We start from the raw sequence: 11909 nt of genomic DNA on the forward strand, positions 1-11909 counted from the left end.
AAAAAACACGGCCAAGAAACAGCAAGGAGGTCAGCGTGGCTAGAGTGACCTGAATACAGGGGAGAGTGGCAGGAAATGAGGGTGGAGCACTAATGCCAGGGGAAAATTATACAGGATCTTAGGGTTATAGGACACTGGCCTTTGCTCTAAGGGAGATGGGACACCTCTGGAGAATTTTAAGCAGAGCAAAATTGTGCTCTGAATAAATGAATAAACTGAAGAGAGTCTGAAGAGAGTTAATGGCAGAAATAGTGAGACAAGTTAGATGTTTACAGCAATAATCCAGGGCCATGCACAGTGGTTCATGCCTGTAATCCCAACACTTTGGAGGCCAAGGTAGGAGGATCATTTGAGCCCAGGAGTTTGAGACCAGCCTGGGCAACACAGTGAGACCCCATCTCTACAAAAAATATAAGTAAAAAAATTAGCTGGGCATGGTGGCATGCACCTGTAGTCCCAGCTACTCAGGAGGCTAAGGAGGGAGGATAGCCTGAGTCTGGGAGGTTGAGGCTTCAATGAGCCGTGATTGTGTCACTGCACTCCAACCTGGTTGACAGAGCAAGACTCTATCTCAAACAAAGAAACAAACCCAAAAAACTCCACAATAATTCTAGAGGAGAAATGATGACAGTAAATTGTAGATAGATAGATAGATAGATAGATAGATAGATAGATAGATAGGCAGATAGATAGATAGATAGGCAGAGAGATAGACTGTTAGATGAGACAGAATATGCTAGCAGACCAAATGTGGGTATGAGAGTAAAAGAGTAATAAAGAATGACTTCAAGATTTTGACCTGAGCAACTGGAAAAACGTAGCTGCCATTGATTGAGATGGTTTCAAGAACAGGAGGAATACCAGGAGCTGTTTTAGAATGTGAAGTCTGAGATGCTATTAAGGCCAGGCATGGTGGCTCAAGCCTATAATCCTAGTACTTCAGGAGGTCAAGGTGGGAGGATCACTTGACCTCAGGTTCGAGACCAGACTGGGCAACACAGTGAGACTTTGTCTCTATTAACTTAAAAAAAAAGAGGCTATTAAATATTCATGTGAATGAAAAGCCCCTTAGGGTTGCTTTTCACCCAGTTCACTCAGAGTAATTTGTTTTTCTTTATTTGTTTTAATTGAGAAGTCAAAATTGCATGCATTTATGGTGTACACCGTGGGGGTTTTGATACATGTACATATTGTGAAATGACTAAATCAAGCTAGTTAACATATGCTTTATTCCACATGCTTATCAATTTTGTGTGTGTGACTAGAACACCTAAACTCTACTGTCTTAAGCAATTTTCAAGAATACAATATATTGTTGTTAACTATAGTCACCATGATATACAATAGATCGTTCAAACTTATTTCTTCTGAAATGTTATGCCCTTTGACCAATATCTCCCCAATCCTCCCACCAAACCCAGAATAGTTCTTTATTGTCCTATTTTATGTCTTAATCTTGCACATAAAATGCATTTGTAGGCCAGGCTTGGTGACTCACACCTGTAATCTCAGTACTTTGGGAGGCCAAAGTGGGAGGATTGCTTGAGCTCAGGAGTTTGAGACCAGCCTGGACAATATAGCGATACCTCATCTCTAAAAAATAATAAAATAAAATAAAAATAAAATGCATTTGTATAAAGTACAAAGTCAAAAAAATGAAGTGGAAATGTCAAATAGGCATTTGGATATGTGTCTGGATTCAAGGGAGAGGTTTCGGGTTGAAGATAAAAATCTGGGAGTCATGAGCCTACAGGTGGCGCTTCCAGCTGCGAGAGCTCTTGAGATTACCCTGGGTGTGAAGGCAGACAGAGAAGGGAAGTCCAGGGCTGAGCCTTACTGCACATCAGCACTTACCAGTCTGAATGATGACATGAGGAGGAACTAGCAAGAGACTGAAAAGGAACAGCAGAAAGGTAGGTGGGAAATCAGGTGAGTGCGGTGTCCTGGAAGCCAAGTGGACAAAGTGTTTTAAGGAGAAGAAAGTAATGGGCTGCTGATAGGACAAGTGAAATGAGGACTATGAAAAGATCTTGGATTAGTAGTGAAGGAGGAGGTAATTGGTAATCTTGATGAAAGCAATTTCTGTATAACTTGTTCAAAAGTGAATGGGGGGAGAGAAATGAGAAACTGCAAAGATGGATACTGCTTTTTAAGAGTTTGCTGTGGGCCGGGCGCAGTGGCTCATGCCTGTAATCCCAGCACTTTGGGAGGCTGAGGCAGGCGAATCACCTGAAGTCAGGAGTTTGAGACCAGCCTGGACAACATGGTGAAACCCCATCTCTACTACAAATACAAAATTACCTGGGCGTGGTGGCTCATGCCTGCAATCCCAGCTACTTGGGAGGCTGAGGCGGGAGCATCACTTGACCCCGGGAGGCAGAGGTTGCAATGAGTGAAAATTGTGCCATTACACTCCAGCCTGGGCAACAAGGGAGAAACTCTCAAAAAAAAAAAAATTGCTGTGGAAGGAAAGAAATGGACACTAGCAGACAGAGAAGTGGAGTTAATGGAGTTTTTGTTTTACTTGGGAGAAATAACTGCATGTTTGCATGTTTATGGGAATTATCCAATCAGGAAGGGAAAACTGAGGATGCAGAAGAGAGAGATGAGAATGGCAGAACCTGTCCTTGAGCACGAGTCAGGGGTGGCTCTAAGTGCACAGGTGGTGGGACTTCACCAGCCGCAGAGACAGGTGATTCCTAAGAAGAAGGGAAGGTCAGAGTGTGGGCACAGGTGCAGATAGGCAGGTATAGGGGAGGGAGGTGTGGATGATTTCTTCTGATTGCTTCAACTATCTCAGCAAAGCTATAGGGAGGAAGTGTTAAATAAGGGAGAGGAGAAAGTATAAAATAATCTAGGAGAGAATGTGAGAGAGAAGGGATTAGGGAAACAGTGTATGATTGCTGGGCAGCATGAAAGGCTGCATGAAAATTCATGGTCCCAAATTTAACAGGAGACCAGCTAGCACAGTTTTATGTCTTTTAACTGCATGGCTGCAAGCAAGGAGCAGGTGGGGAGTTGCAGTTAACTAGGGTTGTGATCTATCCAAGCAAGTATGATGTGAGAAGTAAGAAGGACTTAGTAGAGTTGAATGTATGCAAAGTAGTGACTCTACTGATGGCCACAGGATGTAAACGAGGTAGGGAGACAACAAATGACACAAGTGTGGGGATGAGGGACATTATAATAGTGATAAAGTCAGTGGATTAAAGATTCTGTTAAGATAGAAGGTTGGTGAATTTGATATACAAGGAGTGAGCTGGAAAGTTAGCAGGTGTTTGTCAAAGTGTGGAATACAGCATATGAGATAGGACAGGGCTGCAGCTATTGGTAATAAGATCAAGGATATGGCAGTATCCATGTGGTACTAATTCTGTAGGCATGCAGAAAGCAAGAGTTGCAGAGGCTGTGGAGTGAATGGCTGTTTGCACACTCTACTTATCTCTGCTGGTTTCCATTTCTTTCCTTTCTTTCACAGCAAACTCTTTTTTTGAGAGAGAGAGAGAGTCTCACTCCATCTCCCAGGCTGGAGAGCAGTGGCACGATCTTGGTTCGCTGCAAACTCTGCCTCTTGAGTTCAAGCGATTCTCCTGTCTCAGCCTCCAGAGTAGCTGGGATTGCAGGGGTGCACCACCACGCCCAGCTAACTTTTGTATTTTTAGTAGAGGCAGTGTTTCACCATGTTGGCAAGGCTGATGTCGAACTCCTGACCTCAGGTGATCTGCCAGCCTCGTCCTCCCAAAGTGCTGGGATTATAGGCATGAGCCACTGTGCCCGGCCCAGCAAACTCTTAAAAAGCAATGTCTGTACTCACAGTCTCTAATTTCTCTCCACCCATTCACTTTAGAACATATTATAGTGAAATTGCTATCATCAAGGTCACCAATTGCCACCTCATTTATTATTATATAAATCCAAGGTCATTTCACAGTCCTCATTTTACTTGTACCCATAGTTTATATTCTTTCTCCAAGAGGAGGCCTCACAGGGTATCTAGTGACTGAACTATATGATTTAGGTGCACTGTTTATACGTCTGTGTTGTGTGTACTTTTGAAAATAGTCATTTGGGTGGTTCATGTGTCCCTATTATATACTAGAATAACAAATAGAATGCATACTAGTATTTTTTAAATGAAAGAAGTATTTCATTCCTCCCAAATGTGCAATTATAAGTGCTTGAACTAGAGCCCTATTTAGTTTGTAAGACAAACATGTTTTTATTTTTCCTGCCTGGTAGGTAAGAATTAGTGTTACACAAGTATTGCATTTACTTTCTTATGTTTACAATGTGCAAAATGGAATTACTTATTCAGCATGACTTTTTCCCCATAAAACTACTCACAAAGTAACTAGCACACAGAGTTGTATAATAAATCAAGCACCCTACATAAAATCTAGGTATTTTCTACATACCAAAATTAACAGACTTGCCTTTGTCATTTTTATGGAAGAGAGGAAATTTGTCACAGAAGAACTTCTGGTCCTGAATATATGGATTTGGAAATCAGAAGCCCAGGGTGAAGTTTTTGTAACGCAAGGATGATCGTACTACTGTAATATATATTAGCACCATGGAGGTTATGAGAGGAAGACAGCACTGCTTATACCTGCATTAAAATTCTTTCTTCCAATTTGCATGTCCGTTGTCTACAATATATTACTAGGACAACTTTGCTGGGTGTCATTCCCTGGCAGTCAACGGGGCATTTTTATCAGCAACAACCAAAGGATGCTGCTTAAAATTCTCCAGAGGCGTCCCATCTCCCTTAGAGCAAAGGCCAATGTCCTATAACCCTAAGATCCTGTATAATTTTCCCCTGGCATTAGTGCTCCACCCTCATTTCCTGCCACTCTCCCCTGTATTCAGGTCACTCCAGCCACACTGACCTCCTTGCTGTTTCTTGGCCGTGTCAGGCACACTTGCACCTCAGGTCCTTTGCATCTGCCCTTCCTTCTGCCTGAATACATTTCCTCAGGTGTCCTCTGCCCAGTTCCTTCACTTCCTCAGGTCTTTATTCTAATATGCCCCCTGGAGAGCCCTTCCTGGGCTACCTTGTCTACAACTGCAAACCTCCCACCAAACTCATTCTTTGTATTTTTATTTGTTTCCTTTGGCATTTATCAGCCCATAACATGCTATATTTTTTGGCCTATTATGTTAATTTTCTGTCTCCCCCTGTAAAAAAAAGTAAGCTGTATGAGAGCAGGAAGTTGGTCTGTTTGGTCTGTTTTGTTCACTGTTTATCCTTAGCACTACAACATGCCTGATACTACCAAGTACTCAGTACTTGTTGAATGAATGAATTATAATGGTGATGGGCATGATGAAAATATGCAGACAGACAAGGCAAACATATACAATAATGCTTACTTTTATACACATTGGTGACAATTGTCAGTTGCAACTATTGTTAAAAAGTTATTTTATCCTCAATGTTCCCACATCATCGAAATAGAGTTCTTCACCCAAACAAGAGTTAAGGCACTAGAATTGTGGACTGCTACCAAAATGTGTGATTTTTGTAACTTGAAAAAGTCCCCACAGTGATATTTTATATATTATGATACCAAATATTATCTTTTTTTTTTTTTTTGAGACAGGGTCTCGCTCTGTCACCCAGGCTCAAGTGCAGTGACACAATCACAGCTCACTGCAGTCTTGACTCCTCTGGCTCAAGCAATCCTCCCACCTCAGCCTCCTGAGTAGCTGGGACTACAGGCATGCACCCACCATGCCTGGCTAATTTTTGTATTTTTAGTAGAGGTGGGGGTTTCGCCATGTTGCACAGGCTGGTCTCGAACTCCTGAGCTCAAGCAATCCACCTGCCTCGGCTTTCCAAAGTGCTGGGATTACAGGCATGAGCCACTGTGCCCGGCCTTCTTTAAAAAAAAAAAAATCTTTCTTATGATACACAATTTGAGCTCACGAACCAGTAATCACAAAATTGAGAATAAGATAAGTCATAGGTAGGTTCATTAATGACTTCCAACTACTTACCAGCAGAGGGTGCTACTTATCCATATTTTCACATGTATAAAGCATGTTTTGCTGAACGAATGGGCAGGCTTCAATACTGTAAGTGACATTATCTTACAAATCTGTATTGTGTGATAATGAATCAGCCACCCAAACATAAACATAATACCTTCAGTTTTAAAAATCTATATTTTTCTTTTCTTTATTTGTGAATTTAAATAGATGATACTGTACATGAATATGGTACAAAAGTAAACAGAAAGAATTAACTCTTTCTTCTATCCCAGTCCTTTAGTTCCTCAATTTTCTCTTTCAAGGTTATCATTGCCTCCAGTTTCTTCTGTATTTATGTGTATGTCTGTTATGTTTTATGTTTGTATTGTATGTATTTTGTTTTGTGTTTTAAATTAGAAATGCTATAAGTGCTATTCTTCAGCTTAGGGTTGATTTATAAACAAGCCCATAATTTTGAGATTCCATATCAGTACTTATAGAATATCTTTCTTTTAAACAGCTATATTTTATTCCAGTGTGTAAATAAACAGAAATGTATGTAACCAGTCCTCTGTTAATAGATGGTAAGGTTATTTTAAATATTTTGCCTTTCCAAACATTAGTAAATTAGTGTATTTTTACATTTATCTTTGTAAATATATGCACGTATATCTGTAGGGTAATTTCTTAGGGAAAATTGGGTAGCCATCTGAAAAATAATGAAGGTATAGTTTCATGTCTCTATACAAAGATAAATTCCAAATATATTAAATCAAAGACACTAGAGAAAAACAGAGGAGAATGTCTTTATGATTTTGGAGTCAGGAAAGCTTTTCTAAGGCTAACACAAACTCAGAAGGTATATGAAAGAAGATTGAAATTTGACTGTATATTTTTAAAAATCTGTGTGGCAGAAACACCATAAACAAAAAATACAAATAACACCTGGTAAAAATGTATTTGTAACACATCCTACAAAGAACAAAATCTTGTAATATATAAAGAGCTTTTGTGTATTGATAAAATCAAGCCCCATTGAAAAATGACCAAAGCATACAAATAAAACATAGAAATGGAAATACAAATGGCTTTAAACACATGAAACCATATTCACAAGGAGAGAAATCGGAAATTACACTTTTTTTTTGGTCTTTTTTTTTTCCTTTTTGTGGAGAATGCTGGGTCTCACTATATTGCCCTGGCAGGTCTTGAACTCAAGCTACCCTCCTGCCTCTGCCTCCCTAAATGCTGGGATTACAGGTGTGAGTCGCCATGCCCCTCGAGAAATGCATATTAAAATAATGAGATGCTATATTTCACCTATCAGATTGGCAAAGACCAACATATTGTGTTCGTGAGGGTGTGGGGAAACAAGCAGGCTCACAGATTGCTGGTGAGACTGTAAATTGGTACAACCTCTATGGAAACCAATTTGGCATCAGCTAGCAAACTTTTAAAACTAGCCAGGTTTGGCGGCTCACGACTGCAATCTCGACACTTTGGGAGACCAAGGCAGGTAGACTCTTGAGCTCAGGAGTTTGAGACCAGCCTGGGCAACAGGGTGAAACCCTGTCTCTACTAAAAATACAAAAATTAGCTGGGCATGTTGGTGCACGCCTGTAGTCCCACTTACTTGGGAGGCTGAGGCATGAGAATTGCCTGAACCAGGGAGGCAGAAGTTGCAGTGAGCCAAGATCACACCACTGCAGTCCAGCTTGAGCAACAGAGCCAGAATCTGTCTCAAATAATAATAATAATAATAATAATAATACATTTAAAAAGCAACTTAAAGACAATGACACCTAGAATATAAGCACATTAAAGAGTATATTATGAGAAATAAATAGTGCATTTTACATAGAGTGGGTTTTGAAAAATAAAAGTTATGTTTGGCCATGCATATACTGGAGAAGGATTCCATTATCTGGTTTTCTTCATTTCTTTCCTTTGGTTGTTTGTTTTTGTTATTGTTGTTTTTGAGACAGGGTGTTGCTCTGTCATCCAGGCTGGAGTGCAGTGGTGCAATCTCGATTGGCTCACTGCAGCCTCAACTTCCCAGGCTCAAGCCTGATCCTCCCACTTCAGCCTCCCAAGCAGCTGGGACTACAGGTGCGTGCCATCATGCCTGGCTAATTTATTTTTTACTATTTTATTTTATTTTATTTGAGACGGCGTTTCACTCTTTTTGCCCAGACTGGTGTGCAATGGCTTGGCTCACTGCAACCTCCACCTTCTGGGTTCAAGTGATTCTCCTGCCTCAGCCTCCTGAGTAGCTGAGTTTACAGGCGTGCGCCACCACGCCTGGCTAATTTTGTATTTTTGGTAGAGATGGGGTTTCTCTATGTTGCCCAGGTTGGTCTCAAACTCATGGGATCAAACGATCCACCTGCCTGGGCCTCTCAAAGTCCTGAGATTACAGGCATGAGCCACTGTGCCTGGCCCCTTTCTTCTAATAGTGCCTCTCAACCATACACCTCCCACCTCATTTATATTTGGTTAGACAAAGTGACTCCCTCGGCTCAACCAGAGATTAATCCTGGAGCTCCAACACCTACTTAAAACTACTGGCTTGATAGTCTAACAACATTGTAGATTACCTAGAGAGAAGCAGATATCTTATTTAAATGGATTTCTTGACTATTTACATGATAAGATTAAATTTCCTTGAAATGCCATTTTGAAAACTGGGATTGGCATCCCTTCCAGGTTCTCTAATTAGTTGCTTTTAGATTACTTGGCAAGTAAAGGACTATGTTGTCATGAACCCCACCTGCAGTATATCCCCAACAGGAATCTCCGTCTTGGGTTTCTTTTTGTAAAGTCTGCATTTGACCCCTTTACACTCTTTTCCGTGTTCACTAAACGTGCTCAGGGTTGGAAAAGCTCTTTCAGTAGAGACGGCATATTTCTGGCGGCATTCGGGGGCAGGTACAGGAGTTGCAGGCATCCATCGTATGCGGTCCAGCGTCTGCACGTTCTCTCGTTTGCTCCCAGTGGGCAGAGAACCCGGCATTGTGGGTACCTTATTAGAACTGTCAGGAGGTAATATTACATAAATAATGAAATAACATGTTAATGCAATTCATTACAGGTCCGTTGGAATTTATTGTTCAGGTTATTCCTTTCACTGCTCTGAGAAACATCAGGTATACTAGACTCACCTGAAGCAGGTAGTAAGAGTATAATTTGTCAGACAGGCAATATGGTCTAGTGGATCCAGAATTTGAATATTATTTCTGGCTCTGCTACTGGCTTCCTTTATTACTAGGAGGGAAATGTCTCTGGGTGTTGCTAGTTTCGGTATCTGTGGATTGATAAGCAGATCGCAAGCATGGATGTTATAACAGGTTATTTAATGGGAAATTAAACAAAGCCAGGTTTGTTTAATGAGTGGAGCGGGTTACTTGGTTATTTCTTTGTAAGTGCTATTTGGTGCTTTAAGAGGACATATAGTATTGGATAAGTAAAGGAGTTTCAGAAAGTGCATCATAACAACATCACTGAGAGCTCAGAATGTGCTACATGCTTCTGGGGGCCGTCCGTGTATTACCTCATTTAATCCCTGCAGCACACCCAGAGGTCATTGCATGATATTGATGCAATTTTACAGATGAAGAAACTGAAGCACATATACTTAAACAATTTGTCCAAGATCACAAAGCTAGTAAGCAGCAGAACTGGGGTTTGAACTCAGGTTATTTAAACTCAGAGCCTCAGTTCTTATTCTCCAGTATTTGACTCCCCTTCACTCTCACCTGGTGATAGAAATGATGATGACCAGCCGGGCACAATGGCTCACACCTGTAATCCCAGCACCTTGGGAGACTGAGGCAGGTAGATCGCTTGAGCTCAGGAGTTTGAGACCAGCCTGGGCAACATAACAAAACCCCGTCTCTACAAAAAATGCAAAAATTAGCTGGCTGTGCTGGCATGCCCCTGTCCTCTCAGTTACTTGGCAGGCTGAGGTGGGGGAGTGACTTGAGCCCAGTAGGCAGAGATTGCAGTGAGCTGAGATCACGCCACTGCACTCAAGCTTGGGCAACAAAGCAACGTTCCATTTCCAAAAAAAAAAGGAAAAAGTATGAGATTTAACTTAAAAATAATTTTCCTTCATCTGATTAGAGAGTATAATCAGGATGAGCTTTAGTGTGTTGTTTTTTGTAGAGACGGGGGTCTCACCATGTTGCCCAGGCTGGTCTTGAACTCCTGGGCTCAAGCGATCCTCCCACCTCAGCCTCCCAAAGTGCTGGGATTACAGGTGAGAGACACTGCACCCAGACTATCTTTCTGTTATTGCTGTGGTAGGGAGCACACACAAAATGGTGCCTGTCATCCTCATCCTTCCTACGCATCTTTCCCAGCACTGTGATTAGTGTAATCCCAGCTGCTGTGATTAGTACCTTAACTCCAGCCTAGGCAGGTGCAGTGCATCAGTGGCTCTCTTCTCCAGCTTCTTTTACCTCAGCCCAAGCCACTCTGTAGAAATGGGCTCCACCCACATCCACTCTCGCTTCCCAGCTCTCAGACGGTTCTTGGAGCACTGGCAAAGTCAAGCGAAAATAAGATGGTGAGTTTTCCCCAACGAAATAATTAAATTTTGGCTGATGCTGGCCTTTAGTCATCGAAGGCCAAGAAAGTACCGCCCTAACCAGAGAAAAGCAATATCAGATGTAGGCCGTTCTGTTGTCCCTCAACCTCAAAATGCTTGCGGCAAAAGGGACAAACCTCCAATCAGTCTACATTAGAGGTTCAACAGAGCTCATTGAAAACTTGAAACAAATCTGAAAAGAAAAACACTCTACAAATAGGGAAAGAGATGGGTAGCTGAGAGTGATAAAGTGAGATTCCCCAGATACGTTGCTGTCACCACAGGCAAATCTCAAATTGTTTTCAATGGAGCTTTTGGAGATTTAAATTAGCCCTGTCATTTTCAGGCTTGGTCGTTTGGAATGTGTGTTAGTGAAACGCGGTGATGTGGTTTTATAGACCGTAAGAACCTTGGAGGCACCTGAATTCTTGAAGCTAGAGATTTATTGTAGGTCTCCTCCTGTTCTCTGAGAAGAAAACCAGACTTCATATAACAAGAAGTGAGACAGAAGAACAGTTTTCAGAAGCATGTGTCACTCTGCTATTTTAGGAATTGTTCCAATAAGAGATGTTTATAGTAAGCTTGGTGTGACCCAGCCAAGAAGCTTAATATAACAAGGTTAACTGAATGGTGGGAGGAAAGTTTCTAGTCTATATCAGCTTGCATTTATTAATAATCAGAAAGGTTGCGGATGACAGACTTGCTGAGCGTTTACTAAATCTGGTACTTGTGGTTTGCAAATCATGTTGATTAACAGCTGCTATCATCTATCCTAGAAATGGCAGGAAGAAGTGTTATTATTTTATCACATAAAATAGTAGTCACAAAGAGAATGAAAACAGTTTAATTTGGCAGATATAAAATTCACTGGTTAAGCAGAAAACCATGCTCTGCCCTCCCACTGAGCTCACTAAAGATGGGTTTCCTGGGAACGTCTCGGTGAACAGATGTTTCTTCTTAGGTTCTGATGAAGAGTTTAGTGACATCTAATCATTAGTGAAGGGTTGTTTTGGCAAAAGGAATCTCTTGTCTATCTACACACATACTTAAATTTTCTTTTACATATATTAAGGATTTTGCATTAATTACCAATAGGATCTCACGTAGATGAGTCATGAATGATTGACTGGTTTTGAATGATTTTAAAAATCAGCCTGCCTGATCGAAGGTTGGAAGTTCAATGTTCAATAAATAACTTTAGTAAATGGAGGAAAACATTTTAAAGGAAAAAAACAGGAAAGATAATTACATTGTTAACATAATCTGTTTGGAGTTAGAATTTGATTCAGAAAGCTTTCTAGAGAGCCTTTTGAATCACCCCAAAATCTGCCAGCTTTTTCAAGGATGC

The 11909-nt window shown here is 41.0% G+C and overlaps 1 protein-coding gene across 1 annotated transcript; it reads right to left on the bottom strand.

The window, feature by feature from the left end:
- Window positions 1-8722: 8722 nt before the first annotated feature.
- Window positions 8723-10405, bottom strand: LINC02909 (long intergenic non-protein coding RNA 2909). The gene is made up of 3 exons (XM_032158996.1): window positions 10153-10405; window positions 9135-9277; window positions 8723-9005 (listed from the first exon to the last, which is right to left on the bottom strand). Exons 1-3 carry the CDS (start codon window positions 10153-10155, stop codon window positions 8723-8725), a joined length of 429 nt encoding a protein of 142 aa, XP_032014887.1. The 5' UTR covers window positions 10156-10405.
- Between the last annotated feature and the right edge of the window lie 1504 nt (window positions 10406-11909).

Source organism: Hylobates moloch, unplaced genomic scaffold (genome assembly GCF_009828535.3).
Source record: "Hylobates moloch isolate HMO894 unplaced genomic scaffold, HMol_V3 SCAFFOLD_8, whole genome shotgun sequence".
Lineage (NCBI taxonomy): Eukaryota > Metazoa > Chordata > Mammalia > Primates > Hylobatidae > Hylobates > Hylobates moloch.